This window comes from Canis lupus, chromosome 18 (genome assembly GCF_011100685.1).
Source record: "Canis lupus familiaris isolate Mischka breed German Shepherd chromosome 18, alternate assembly UU_Cfam_GSD_1.0, whole genome shotgun sequence".
In the NCBI taxonomy this organism is placed as follows: Eukaryota; Metazoa; Chordata; class Mammalia; order Carnivora; family Canidae; genus Canis; species Canis lupus.
This window is the reverse complement of record NC_049239.1, coordinates 25740366-25755351: the sequence shown is the minus strand read 5'-3', so window position 1 is coordinate 25755351 and position 14986 is coordinate 25740366. Positions and strand designations below refer to the sequence as shown.

Here is a 14986-nt window from a genome sequence, read left to right as displayed (position 1 = left end):
TACTCCAGTAACTTGGGTTCCTCTTAAATCCTGTCACTTCCCCCCCTGCTTTCTCAAATTCTCCGACTTCCCCAGTCCTGCCTCTTTGTCGGGCGCCTTCTTGACAGAGACCTGCAGGCTGTTCGCAGAGAAGGCCAAGCCTGCCTGCACGGGGACAGGCTCGAAGCCCCTGGGGGCCACAGCACAGGCTGGGCCTGGAGGCTGCAGCCTGACGCCGCTGGTCTCCCGCTTCCAAGCTGGTGTCCTGTCGGCCAAGCACCGTGACAGGAGGGGACAGCTGCCGCTCCCCACTTGAGCTATAAAAAGCCCCAGCACCCGAGTGAGCAGAGGACGTGCCGAGCGGATACACGGACCTTGCTGGACTCCCGGAGTGCGGCTGGACCACCATGCTCAAGTTGGCCTTGGCCCCCAGGCTGCTGCAGACGCCCCTGAGGGGCTGGGTGGTCCCCAGGGCACACGTCTCTGCCAAGCCGGCCAGGACGCCCACTTCTCCCATGGTAAGAACCTCCACGGAGGGGTGCTGGCCGGAGCACGGGGAGTGGGCAGTCCTGCGTTGTTTTGCAGATGAGGTGGGTTTGGGAGGACACGGGAGGCCAGGCTGATAAAGGGGAGGAGACTTGTATTCTCAGGCTCACAGATCCCGCAGGTGATCCTCGCGATAGAAATCAGCCCCCACCCCAGGAAGGGGGAAGGGGGTCCTTGGGTCCATCGCCTGGAGGTCAGGCTCCTAAAGCAGCTAGCGGTCAGCTGGGGATGCTGGTCTTTCTGTTCTCAGGCCCCCACTTGCCCTCCGGCCAACGGCAGAGCTTGAAGGGCACTCAGTGTACACTCCAGCTTCACCGCCCACGGGTGGGGAAAGTGGGCTGCCCAGAAGGCCCACAAGAGCACAGGCGAAAACACAGCCCTCAGGCTCCCTCAGGCTCCAGGAGAGCACACAACTACCTCTGTGTTAAGCAGCAATAAACTAAGTTTAGAAAGTCATCTGTTCAAGGTCACGTGGTGAGGCTAAGCTCAGAACCCGGCCTAATGGCCTCGTTCTGGGCTCACGTTGCTTTGAAACCACTGGGAGGCAAAGTCAAAAGGAAGGACTGGTCTCCAACCTGGCGTCTGACTGCTTAAGGGAACGGGCAGGGATGATTGGGCCCAGGCTGTTTCAGGAAGAAACTGAGTGAAGGCGAAGTGTAGTAGGTTCTTTGGAACCGGGCCCCGGGTGGCATGGCTCACAGTGCAGGGAGTCCTGTCTCCTCTGTCCAGGCTTCTGAGCAGGACCGCCATTTAGGGAAAATGACCCTGCCCTTGTATGGCCAGAATCTGTCCCGCACAGCACCTGACGTGCACATGTTTTGCCAGGTCAGGAGTTCAAGGTCGAGGCACACAAGGCCAGGCCCAGCAGGCTCTTGGGGGGGCGCTGAGGAGAGGGTCCTGCTGCATAGGCAGAGGGCTGCCAGCCCAAGTCCACGCTGAGGACCAGTGTCCCCACTCACACACCAGATGTCAGGCTGGGCCGAGGGGTCCCACGGGAGCACAGGGGGTGGGGCAGGACGTCCCTAAGTGTGGACTGCCACTCTGGTTGCCAGGGGTCCACACTGCAGTGACCCAGGAATGTTGGTACTGGCCTGGTGGACTCACATGTGCTTTCCTCACCCAGGAGCAAGCCATCGGGCTATCCGTGATGTTCCTCAGCTTCCTGACCCCCGCGGGCTGGGTCCTGTTCCACCTGGAGAGCTACAAGACAGGCTCCACCAAATGAAGGCCCCGCAGCTCAGGATCCAGGCACTGGATGAAAGATCGCATTAAACCTTCCCTCCACCTAGTGTTCACTTGGTGATTCTTTCTATATGAGCATCCCCCCTCCCTGGATGCCCTGGGCTGAGGGCCGGCTGGGTGGTAGTGGGTGGACAACTCTGTCGATCGCAGTGGACACGTCTGTGCCCAGCTCTGCTCAGTGGCCGTACATGCAGAGACGCCCTTTTCCCAGGGTAGGAGAAGAGGGCCGAAGCCAGACCCCCACCAAGCCGTCTCTCATCTCCTGCTTTATCATCTCTTGGGCCTAGGCTTGACCTGGGAGCTAAGACTAAGAAAGCAGAACCACAAATAGACAAAACAAAGGCGTTTATTACAGGAACATTCTTGAACAACAGCAGAGATGTTGACACAGGTAGATGGTGGAGATGAGCCTGAGTGGCATCCCCACACACTTGAGGGCTACTCCTCGTTCCTCGGGGCGCACACACACTCTTGCCCGCCTCCTCCTCACTGGAGACCCGTGACCCCTCCCCACTGAGAACTACGGGACACCCCCACAAAGGAGGCTTCTCTCTGCAGGCGGGCCCCCCATGAGTGACGTCCTGATTTCACAGCAGGGAGAACAGTCCCCACTCCACAAACACAATCCCACCCCCTACTTCCTCAGGAACACAGGTCTTCCCAGCTGCCACAGACGGTGAGGCAGGGGCACTAGGTGAGGATGTCGTGGGCCTGGTGCTCCACCAGCATCTCCATGCTCCTCACGTCGGTGCACCAGAACTCCAGGCGGTCCTTCATCCCCTTGATCTGAGGCAAAGCAGGACCAGGGTGTTAGGATACTTGGGAATCACAGCTGCACCTCTCCAGCTAATTCTATGGTGCATCAGAGCTGGGGGAGTGGGCTGTGCGAGATGGGATTATCCCAGGTAGTTCTTATCGCAATGACATTTAAAAAAAACCTGCATGAAAGAAAGCAGGCAAGAATAGAGGAAATTCACAGGATTAAATTTCCAGCAAATATGGACAAATGGACCTGAGCTCAAACCACAGAACTAGGAACATATTTGATCTGAGTACCAATTTTAAGATTAAAAGGCATCATCAGCACAGCCAACACTGTAATTAGGATAAGCTTTTAAACACAGGGTTCAAACCCAGGCTTGTATTAAATTAGGTTCTCTGAAAAACCCTTATTCCAAACAGCAGTAATAGATTCTCCAGAATCCCCTGTCAATACTGCTTTCTTCCTAAATGGCTTCCATCCAAGTGAAACCAAGACAAGCACAGAGAGCATATGAACCACCCACGGACATGAACTGTGTTACCTGCTGCAGATCCAGCACACGGGGCTGCACCCAGGTCATGTGAACTCGCTTATCCACCTCGTCAATGCTGCCTTTCACCAGCCCCACTGAGAGCGCCTTCATCACCAGCAACTCCACCTGCGCAGAGAGCGGCCATGGGAGACAGCCCAAGGCCCCGCGTGTGGGGGGACATGACACCAGGTCTGGGCCTGGAGCATGCTCACAGGAGCCCTGATCCCTCTGGGCTTTCCCACTGACCCTCCTGAATCCAAAAGCTGTACCTCGTTCACAGTGATTTTAGCACTTTTGGCAATTTCTTCAAAAGTGAGTTGTCTGTGATTGGCAGGTCGTGTGAAAGTCATCTGAAAAACATTTTTTTGTTTGTTAACTATTTTTCCAAATAAAGACTGTCAGAGAGCTGACTCATAAGGATGCTTCTGATAATACATGTTCTGAAAATACAGCTATTACTATCGCATACGCTAAACTCTTCCTTAACCGTAGTAGCCGTGGATCTTATTAGGAGCGAGCTTTCCATGCTTAAGAGGACACAGTGAACTGAACTCCACAGCCACTGTCGGCAACGGTCAGTATTCATGCCCTGAGCAAGTGCTTGAGCTGGGGACAGTGTGCTGGCCCAGACCCACAAGGCTGCTTTCCTTAAGAAGCTTACACTCTACAGGGAAAGAGAGACGAGCATGTTGATGAAGAATGGTGCATACAACGAGGCGGCAGCTACTCTAGCTCAGTCATCGTCGAAGATGAGACCCACATACAAACTTAAAAATGCAAATGGTGACAGAAAAAAAGGGAAGGTGATGGAGAGGGGGTGCAGCCTAGAGAGTGTGCAGGACCCCGAGGGCTCATCTGCAGGGTCTGAAATCAGAGTAGTTCCTGCAGCTTGCTTACCTCCATGAGGCACAACAATTGGATTTTCCTCAGCAGCTGGGCCTCGTTGGCTGCCAAATCAGGCTGAAAAGGAGAAAGACATCACTTACCTAACCTGGGCTTTGAAATTTTTTCTACAGCAGATCGAACGAAAACACCATATACTGCAGGGTCCCGGAGGCTCACTTCTCTCAGGACATCACTAACTGGTTCATCCCTGAAAAACCGTGCTCCTGCATAAGCCATTTACGAGGGAAGATTTACACTAATGCCAGGGACACCAGGGGCCAGGACCCAGGTGCAGGCCTTTCAAGGAGACTCGGTCATGGGTTACTGATGAGCAGAGACAAAAAGGAGGATGAATTCCCTGATTCAATCATCTAAGAACTCACACCCCAACACAGGCAGAGCTCCTGGGGCCATTTCTGCCACAGAGACAAGGCAGGAAAAGTTCTTCAGAAAGAGCCCACTCCCCTGAAATGGGCCCTCGCTGCTTCGATAGCGCTGGCAACACACCCCTGAAGTTCTTTTTCCTTAGGTTTCTACAGCCAGACAGCTTGTTTGCCAGGCGGCACATTTGTTTCTTTCAGAGATCAACACACGCTACAGCTGGGGTTGGATGGATTTGCTCTCTGCCTCTTCACAGCCCATTCACATCTACTCAGCTCCATTATGTGTCATTTCTATTAGCTTATTTTGAATTTAAAAAAATTGAAGTTTCAGAAAAGTGTAAAAAACAGTAATACAACCATAATCCCTATCACTATGAACAATTTAGTAATATTTGCTTCTAATAATTTCATTAAAAAAATAAGCTTAACTATGAAAGCTCAGGTCCTCATTTAATACCTCTTCTCCCTAATTCACACCTCCCAATGGCTCCTCTCCTGGCCTGCTGGCCTCTCCCCTGCCCACCCCTTTCCCTCTATACTGACCACTCCCTTCCTGCAGGACTGTCCTGCCGTCCCACACCCGAGGCTCTCCCCAGCTCTCATCACTCAGTCACTTTAGCCTCACAGACTGTTTCAGTTCAGCAACATGCGAAAGGCTTCCCTTTCCTCTGCTGTATGTACTCTTCTCATATTCTTCACTTGGCTAAACTCTACCCATGCCTAAGATCAGACAAAGGGCATTACCTCTTTTGGGTAGTTTTCTGTGACACCCCTGTCACCCAGATGACGCTCCCCCATCACACTTTTCACTACCACAATAACTAAGTACCGTAACCAGCCCCTTAACCCTCTGCTCTGAGAGCAGGACAGGCCTGTCTTAATCTGTCTTCCTAGTGCCTGGTGTGTAGCAGGCAAGTGAACAGAAAATGTCTGTGGAATAAATGTACAGACACAGGATGAACGAGAGCCAGGAGCATGGCAGGAGCGCTCAGTTGTCCTTCCTGACTGACCTGCTGGCCCCAGGCAGTCTTCAGCGTCTGGAATCTCTCTACGTTACCACTGTTAAAGGCATACAGGGTGTCAATCAGCCACTGCCGGTCGGTGCTCCTCAGTGATTCCAGCACGGGGTGCATGAGCTGCGAGGATGAGATGGTTAGCTGGCAAAAAAAACCACATTAGTCTCCCCCTTGTTAAGAAATCTGTGCCCAGGGTCCACTTACGAGTTCTCCAAAGTTAAAAACGCCCTCGCCAAGAAGTCCTGCTAGTCCCAGCGTGAAAGCTCTCTCCTGCTGTTCAGACACTACAGCAACAACACAGCTCCAGTGACATATCCCAGTTATGAGCATCAGTCCTGTTTGGCTTTAAAAATCTCATAAAAAAGTAAAGAAACCATTTCCTGCGATGGTTATTTCACAAAGCCTTTGAAAATTGTTTTATCTCTTTTGGGTTTTTTTTTTTTTTGAGAGGTGGGGAGGGGGAGGAGAGAATCTGAAGCAGGCTCCATGCCTAGCACAAAGCTCCGACACGGGGCTCAATCTCAGGGCGTCCAAGATCGTGACTGGAGTTGAAACCCAGAACCGGCTGCTTAGTGACTGAGCCACCCAGGCGCCCCACTAGTCATCTTTTGTTAAAGTACTGGACTACCTTAAATTATACCTGGAACCATATATAGGGGTTTTATGGGAAAGACGTTTATTTACTCATCTTTACCTAAATACGTGAATCTATTTATATTTTCAGCTACTCCCTGGAAGCAATACCTTGTTTCTCTTAAAATCACCTCATCTAGCCTCTTTTTGGACTAGAGTGAACCTACTTCTGTTCCTACACAACAATTCCCCTCGCCTGCCTGCATTACTTGATTTTTCCAGTATGTTTTTCTGGAGTTGCTGGAATTAAAACTGCATTAACATTTCTACGGGACGCTGGCCTCCACGCTTCAACAAGTGTACTGCAAGAAACATCTAAAATGGGCTCACATTTCTTTTCTAAACATACTCCTTGCACTTTTCCTAAAACTCATTGTTCACTTTTCTTTCCATTCCTCAAATCCTTGAAAAGGTTTTTGTAAGGAATCCCCCTGGGTCTTTTCAGTTTCCAGAACCAGGTTCTCAGGTATAGGGCTTCACCACACCCTTCATGAGCTGGGGCCAAGGCGTCGACATGGCTGGCTTCTCACCAAGGCCTCTGGTTCAGAGAACAGGGGAGACAGAGAAGGAACAGGGAAGGGCTATAGGGCGCAGCCTTGTTTTCACCTGAGCTAAATGCTGAAGGCAGACTCACATAGAAACTAATGCTTGCATGGCTCTTTCCACCCTCTCACCACTTGGGCTTTCTTCAGTGGATGGATGGATATACCAGAGTAATTTCCCAGCCCAGACCTGCTACTACGCCTCAAGAACACGCTCCTTCGACATGGACTTTAACGGCTCCATGTTACCTGGCAGATCCTTGATATCGACGCAGCCCAGAAACCGCAGAGCATCTTTGTAGTAGGATGCATGGTTTCCGATTGTTTGATAGTATTTACTGGAGAGGTCATAGAAACGACTGTGAACCGAGGTCACACCAGGGAGGTTGTTGAGCATCTCTTCGACATCTTCAATTGTTTCCTACATGCAGGAGGCAAAATCGCCTTTCTTTTTAACTTAAAACTTTTTTTTAAAGATTTATTTGAGAGAGAGCGTGAATGTACACAAGCAGGGGAAACGGCAGAGAAAAAGGGAGAAGCAGGCTCCCCACTGAGCAGGGAACCTGATGCGGGACTTGATCCCAGGACCCTGGGATCATGACCTGAGCTGAGGGCAGATGTTCAATCCACTGAACCACTCAGGCGGCCCTGACTTAAAACATTTTTAAGGAAACAGACAGACAAGACTATGTTAAAATAGAGAGCTTCAGTTCATCCAAGACAGAAGAAAGAAAAGCTATACGGACTGGGAAAGGACATTTTTCACATAACCCGCAAGGGGGTACAACTAAAGCTATATAAAGAATTCTTACTAATCAACAGAGGGGAAAGTAGCACCGTAAAATGGATAAAAGAAAAAGTATTCACAGGCAATTTACAGAAGTGGAGACATGAATGGAGCGGTCAATAAACCCCCAATGAGATGGCATTTCATCTTCACCAGACTGGCAAAAATTAAATAGTCTGAAAATACCAAGTGTTGATGATACGGAGCTTTGGAAGTGCTTGTATGGTGCCAGGGTAGTGTGAGCCATCTTGGGGAAAGGTCTGACCCCATCTGGTAAAGGCAGATGGCACACACCAGGCACGTGCCTTGGTGAGATTGTGCCCACATACACGAGGAAGCAGCCATAGAAATGCCGAGATAAATAACAGCACTGTTCCTAACACTCTGAACACTCTGAATCCCATACACTGTGAAAGTCACAGTGAAATATGAAGGGCCAGTAAGAACGAATGGGTCACAGGTACCAACACGATGATTCTCAAACCTCACACTGAGCCCGTGAACTTAAAACAACACTAAACCTCACTTAGACGGAACACATCCCTGTCTAGTGAGCATCAGGACATGCGCAGAGAGCGCTGCTGGAGCAGGAATGTGCTGTCAGGGCCCAGCAGCTCCGACTGTGCAGTGCTGCGTCATTCCTATGCTGGGTGGGGATTCCTTCCAGTATTCTGTGGCTTTCGAGAGGTGTTAAATATTTCAAAGCAAAATGTAATAAGTATGTATGAAGGCTAGAACTGGGAAGCAACAAAAAGTAAGAAGTGTTATTTCCGGGCAATGAGAACATGAACGGTTACCCCAATATTTTCTTAACACAAACCCAAACAACATAAACACACATGTAGTCTCTGGTTCACTAAGGTAGACTGACCACACAAGTTGGTTTTACTGCCACTGATATCCACATCTGTCCCCAAAATTACACTAAATCAAAAATAAGGACAGGAAATTTCAGCAAAGATTAGGAGGCAGAGAGAGAGGAGGAGCAGCCTGTGACCTGGTGCACTGAGTGAGCTGACCCTGGTCAGCGAGGGCCCATGTGAACAGTCTGAGGCTGTCTGGACCCTGCTGATGGACGTGCTGTGCTCACCCAGGGCAGTCCCCTTATGTTAAATGGTAACAAGACTCATATCAGCAACTGACTCTCAATGGTTTTGGAAAAAACAAAACAAAACACTACAAGCACACACAGAGAATGATGGGGCAATGAGAGTGTGTGAGGGAGGTAAATGAGAGTTCTTTCTGCTGTTTGCAACTTTTCTATAATGTAAAGTCACCTTAAAAGTTAAAACAGAAAAAATGAGATTTTCCCCCATGACTCCATAAACAACTTTTTAAACTAAAGATAAGCCCGTATTATGGTAACATTACCTTTGTAACCTGTAGGTCCCCGATGTTTAATTTTAGAGCTCCAATTGCAGTTTTACACAGGATCACTGCCTCATCGCTACTTTTCACCTACAGACATCAGAAACAAGGGAACCTGAGAAGTGTGGGCAGAAGATTAACAAAACATCTGCATATGGCTTCACTTACATGACTAGAAACAAATTGATCTCTACAGTGTGTGTAGCAAACGTAAACACAAACTATAAGTCACGCATATTCTAAAGATCTGACTCAGACTTCACATTTACCTTTTCGCGAGTCTTTTCCAGAAAAGTAAGAGCCACATTAGGATCTAGAAAAGACAGAAGAACAATGTCAAAAAAAGCACAGTATCTTTTAAAAAAGACAGTGTCTCCTTAGAGATCGGTTCCTACCAATCACAACACTTAGGTAAGATAATCTTTAGGTTAGAACATACAATAAAAAGGTAACTTAGAGTCTGGTATTTTCTTTTTTTTAAAGATTTTATTTATGTATTCATGAGAAAGAGAGAGAGAGGGAGGCAGATACACAGGCAGAGGGAGAAGCAGGCTCCATGCAGGGAGCCCGACGTGGGGCTCGATCCCGGGTCTCCAAGATCATGCCCTGGGTCGATGGCAGAGCTAAATCGCTGAGCCAACTAGGTTGCCCGAGGCTGTTATTTTCTATCAAAATGTAAAGTTTATTTAACTTATATTTTGAAATCATTTTAATTACCATTTGTATCTGCTTCTTTATGAAACAAAGTGAGACTCACCAGTCATCTGTCTAACTACGTGAAGAATAATTTCTACCAGGGACAGAGGATTCACCCTGAAATAAAAATCACCAGGCTTTGAGTGTCATTAAGTATCAATGTTCAAAGTTAATGTTCAAAGTAAAAAACTGACAAAGGTGTTTTACCTGTGTTCAAATTCACTGATGAAGTTTTCATAAAGCTGTGGAACCAAAACACGTAGAGTGATTACAGGATGTCTTTCATTCTACAAAGTTGAACATGACTGCAATGCCTGCCACACAGCAGGCACCACAGAAATGTTTGTGAAATGACAGGGGACCCATATTTAGATGTATTAATCACCAATGGATTATGAAAGAACCTATGATTTTTTTTCTGGAAATTAGATCCCTGACCTATAACAATCTCCTAAAGATCAATTCCTACATTCTTTCTCCAAAATACTTTCAGTAAAAGAGACTATCAATTTGAAAGATTCACTAACCTTCATATTTTAGAAGGTTGCAGCCTATGTTACCAAATTTATTAGCTATTCTGCAAACACTTGAGTACTTATACAGACTCTTTGCTAGGTACTACAGACACAGAATGTATAAAATAAAAGCTGGGCTTTCAAGGATTCCTGTCCCAGGAGAGCAGACTTGTGAACAAATAAATGACAATACTGTGAGTTTACAAACAAGGGAAAAAACCCACATGGGTCGATTAGCCAAAAGGAGAGGTTCCAAAGAAGGTGATTCCAGAAATGGTGATAACTGAGTTTTAAGGAAGGAAGAGCAGTTAGAGACCTGGACAAATTTGGTATGGGAGAGGAGGTATGGCATTGGGAGAAAATTCTGGATGGGAATAAACATGTGCAAAAGCACTGAAGCAAACAAACGCTGCAGTTTCAGGAGCACTTTGAAGGACACAGACAGTGGGAGGCACTGGGGCCCCCGTCCTTGCCCCGAAGTCAAGCCTGAACCCATAGAAACTCCTGACCTCACTCCTACCTGATAAGCATGACTGGGGGAGGGGAGGGGAGGGAGGGAAGAGTGAGGGACAGAGACCAGCTGAGGCCACTAGTCAAGACAGGAGATGAGGGAGCAACAACAGGGTCTGAGAGATTTGCTGCTCGCTGGAAAGGGGAGCTGACAGTGAACTCTGAGCTTGTCAAGTAACTGGGCAGAGTGGAAGGAGGGAGCCTCGAGATAAGGTCTACTCGGATAAGGAGAGTCTGCAATTCCTCTGGGATAGGAAGACAGAAAGATGGAAATGTCCCTGTGAAAGAAAATGTGGTATATATGCACACAGAGTGCGGAATATTATTCAGTCATAAAAAGAAGGAAACCCTGCCATTTTTGGACAATATGGACGAAACTGGAGGGAGTTTTGCTTAGTGAAATAAACTAAGACAATGAAAGACAAGTACTGTGTGACTCACTACTACGTGAAACCTAAAAAACTGAACTCACAGATACAGAGAGCAGATTGGTGGTGGCCAGAGGCAGGGGCTGGGAGCAGGGTGCAAGAAACGGGTGAAGGTGGTCAAAAGGTACAAACGTCCAGTCATAAAATAATTAAATCTTGGACATATAATGTACAGCACAGTGACTACAGTTAATAATACTGTCTGTATATTTGAAAGTTACTAAGGCAGTAGATCATAAAAGCTGTCATCATGAGAAGAAAAAAAAAGCATAATTATGTGAGGCGGATGTTAATTAGACTTACTGTGACCATTTTGCATATATACATGTACCGAATCATTACACTGCACACCTTAAACTAACACAGTGTTACACGTCAATTATTTCTCAATAAAACTGGGGAGGGGGGAATGTCCCCCCAGGAGCCACTTTATTATTTAAATTTGGCACCCAGGACAGCCTGAGTGGCCCAGCAGTTTAGCCCCGTCCCGCCTTCTGCCCTGGGTGTGATTCCTGGAGACACAGGATCAAGTCCCAGTCAGGCTCCCTGCATGGAGCCTACTCCTCCCTCTGCCTGTGTCTCTGGCTCTCTCTCTCTGTGCCTCTCATGAATAAATACAATCTTTTTAAAATAAATAAATAAATAAATTTGGGGATCCCTGGGTGGCGCAGCGGTTTAGCGCCTGCCTTTGGCCCAGGGCGCGATCCTGGAGACCCAGGATCGAATCCCACGTTGGGCTCCCGGTGCATGGAGCCTGCTTCTCCCTCTGCCTAGTCTCTGCCTCTCTCGCTCTCTCTCTCTGTGTGACTGTCATAAATAAATAAATAAATAAATTTGGCACCCAGAAAGAGCCATCTAAATAAAATGGCTTTTTCACTACCAAAGACTATTTCAAAGATATCTTCTTCATCAATAAGATATTTTCAAAAAAAAAAAAAAAAAAAAAGATATTTTCAACTTTTCTGATACCCGCTATAATTTATGGAATTACCTAAGCAAAAACCTCTTCAAAGAAAAAGGAAATTGGGATCCCTGGGTGGCGCAGCGGTTTAGCGCCTGCCTTTAGCCCCGGGCGTGATCCTAGAGACCCTGGATTGAATCCCACGTCGGGCTCCCGGTGCATGGAGCCTGCTTTTCCCTCTGCCTGTGTCTCTGCCTCTCTCTCTCTCACTGTGTGCCTATCATAAATAAATAAAAATAAAAAAATAAAAAAATAAAGAAAAAGGAAACTGAAAATTACTACTGGTGACTGCAGATTCATGAACACTATATATATATATATATATCTGCAAGTCCTATGGGCTGAGTCCCTACAATTTTTAAAGGTTTGCTTGTCCACTGAAACAGTAAACTCTAGCCTGCCGACCTAAGTAAGTGTTATGTTACCTGTGGGTTGAAGGAATATTTTGCTCTGTGTAGAAAGTGATTTAAAGACAAGGAAGCAAAGAACAGAGATGAATAATCATGGATTACTTCATCACTGGAATTTAAAACTTCAAGGAACAAATATTAAGATAGACCCAACTTGTCATTTTTTTTTGACATAATCCAGAAAACAGAATGCCCAGCCAAATTTTTAGGTTTGCAGATGAATACAAGTTCCTCTGAAGTAGTGACATGTTGTGGGTATAAAACACGAGGAGGTCTTAGGGCACCAGGCGGTGGGGTAAGAAGGTGGCAAGTAAGCTTCACTGGAGGCTTGTATAAAGTAATGTATCCGGGGTGAATACCTCAAGCTATCAATAACTAGTTTTTGTTCCAATGCAAGCATAAATCTCTGATTCATTCAGCATCTGAGAGAAAGGCATCAAAGAGTAAGATGTCAGGAAAGATTTCAAAGAGGAAGCTACCACTGAACAAACTGTTGGGGGTTTGTGAGGGAGTGTGGGGAAGGCTGGGGCAGAGAACTTTATTTTTCCCCGTTGATAGAACTCTAAAAGGGCTCTGCCTTCCACACTACCCAAGACAAAGCATTTGGGCAAGCAGGCGGAATCAGAGAGTGAAGGAAGAGCAGCGATGACGGCTATCTGTAAGAGTCTGATGGTTATCCTCCACTGTAGTTTATCCGCCTTCCCCTCTCCCCCGATTTTGCACTTTTAGTTTCTGAATAACAGTTTCCAAAAACAGTACTGAAAAAAACAGTTTATGAACAATAAGATATAAGGCTATCTTATCCTATCCTGTAAGATGGCATTTTAGGCATGGATTTTAAAAACAGCCAGACTGTGAAGTCTCTTCTACCATCTGTTAGCTGTGATCTCTGGCAAGTTACTCAATGTCTTGGTGTTAAGTTCTACACCGAATAAATAGGATGACAGTAATGCTTATCTCCCAATCTTGTTGTAAGGAGTAAATAAGTAAAGCCCTTAGAATGGTACCTGACTTCAAGTGACTGCTGAGTGGGTATAGTGTATTAATATAAAGCCCACCTCTTATTTTTAAAAATCTTTTAGCAAATTTATATCATCTGACCTGGCATGGCAAATCATTTACCTTAATGAGGCCATCTCCTTGGGCAAAGCATGGGTCCTGCACAAAATCAAGCACCTGGAGTGTCAGTTGATGCCACAATCTGAAAAACACAAGGCCCTTCAGAGATAAACTAATATTGAGTCACAGGCCCCTCGAGTCACAGCGTGGTGGTTCTATCAAACAACAAACAGTAGCCAGTTTCTACCGTGTAACAGGAAGAAAGCTAAACCTGAGCTCTTTTCCTGGCTCTGCTATGCAACAGTATGTTAGGCCGGAGAACATCATCTTAGTTTCTCTCTAGTTACTATGAGGTTTGACTGAAAACACGAATTTGGAATCACCCCTAAGTTGAAATGTAGGCTCTTCTACATTGAGCTGGTTTCCTCCCCTGTAAATGGGATGAATGAAGGATTAGGTGGGCAAACGAATAAACCCTCTAGAAAAATGACCGTACATATGAAACCAAAGTCTAATTTTTAAGAATGCAAATAAAATGCTTTGAAGAATACAAAATGCAGTTATTGCCAAACACTAAGAATCTCCTCTCAAAAAACACTAAGAGCCGAACATCCTCCAAACATGTATTCACCCTCTCCGCGTACAAGGCACCAGGCTCAAGGCCAGCGTTAGCAGGGGAGTCGCCACAGGAGGTGCCCTTTCCCACACAAGGCTAGCGGGTTCTTCTCTCCACTCAAGGCCGGGCTGGTGCGTGGCTGTGCCAGGCGACGGTAATTTGTCGCAAAACTCCTCCTGCTTCCAAGCCCAAACTTCGGGATCTTCCAGCGGCGTGAAGCCCCACGTGAAATGCAATGGAAAGGAGGGGCCCTGGGAGAGCGGCGCCGGGGCTGAAGCCCGGGGAGTGGCCGGAGACAAGCAACAGGGAAACCAACAGCTGCACCGCGCTCGGGCTTATGGGCTCCGGAGACGGGCTGCGACACCAGGACCCTCCAGTCACAAGGACGGGAACCGAGAGCGAGCGTCCCTGAGAGCCCCGAACCCTCCTGGAGAGAGCCGAAGGGGGGTTCAGATCCCGGCCCCTCGCGCAGGGGCCCAGCGCACCCGACACCCCCCGAACTCGGCCTCTGGCTCTGTCCTCCGTCCCCGCGGGCCTAGCCCCCCACCCCCTCAGCGCCCCTCCTCACCCTAGCCTAGCCCCCTGCCCCCCCAGCGCCCCTCCTCAGCCTAGCCTAGCCCCCCGCCCCCCAGCGCCCCTCCCCGCAGGCCTAGCCCCCCGCCCCCTCAGCGCCCCTCCTCAGCCTAGCCTAGTCCCCCGCCCCCGCAGCGCCTGTCCCCGTGAGCCTAGCCCTCCGCCCCCCAGCGCCCCTCCCCGCGGGCCCAGCCCCCCGCCCCCCCCAGCGCCCCTCCCCGCGGGCCCAGCCCCCCGCCTCCTCTCAGCACGCGGGGCCGAGCCCCCCGGCCCGTCACGGCCGCCCGCGTCCGCCTCGCCCTCCGTCCCGGGACGCGGGGCCACGGCTGGGCGCTCACTTCTTCGTGTAAAGCTCCTCCAGGCGGTGCCACACGGCGGCCTGGCCGGGCCCGGAGCTCTGGCTCTGCTGCAGGAAGCCCGGTACGTCCTTCATGACGGCGGGAAGGCCGGGGAGCGGCACCACGGAGGCGTCAGCACCACGGCGAGGGCCGCCGGAAATGCTCGCTCACTTCCGGCGTCGCGCCGCGCGGGGCAGGCCGGGA

The 14986-nt window shown here is 48.7% G+C and overlaps 1 protein-coding gene and 1 long non-coding RNA gene across 2 annotated transcripts; one reads left to right on the top strand and one right to left on the bottom strand.

Moving 5' to 3' along the window:
* The first annotated feature begins 301 nt into the window (after positions 1-301).
* On the top strand, positions 302-1816 carry LOC100856429. Its single transcript, XR_005373266.1, has 2 exons — positions 302-497; positions 1649-1816. It is a non-coding gene; the product is annotated as an uncharacterized LOC100856429 (long non-coding RNA).
* A 279-nt stretch (positions 1817-2095) lies between these two features.
* On the bottom strand, positions 2096-14956 carry PSMD13 (proteasome 26S subunit, non-ATPase 13). The gene is made up of 13 exons (XM_038562886.1): positions 14783-14956; positions 13319-13397; positions 9580-9614; positions 9434-9489; positions 8946-8989; positions 8680-8766; positions 6771-6942; positions 5551-5630; positions 5341-5466; positions 3960-4022; positions 3332-3412; positions 3072-3188; positions 2096-2553 (listed from the first exon to the last, which is right to left on the bottom strand). The coding sequence occupies exons 1-13, from the start codon at positions 14875-14877 to the stop codon at positions 2458-2460; spliced, it is 1131 nt and encodes a 376-aa protein (XP_038418814.1). The 5' UTR covers positions 14878-14956; the 3' UTR covers positions 2096-2457.
* Between the last annotated feature and the right edge of the window lie 30 nt (positions 14957-14986).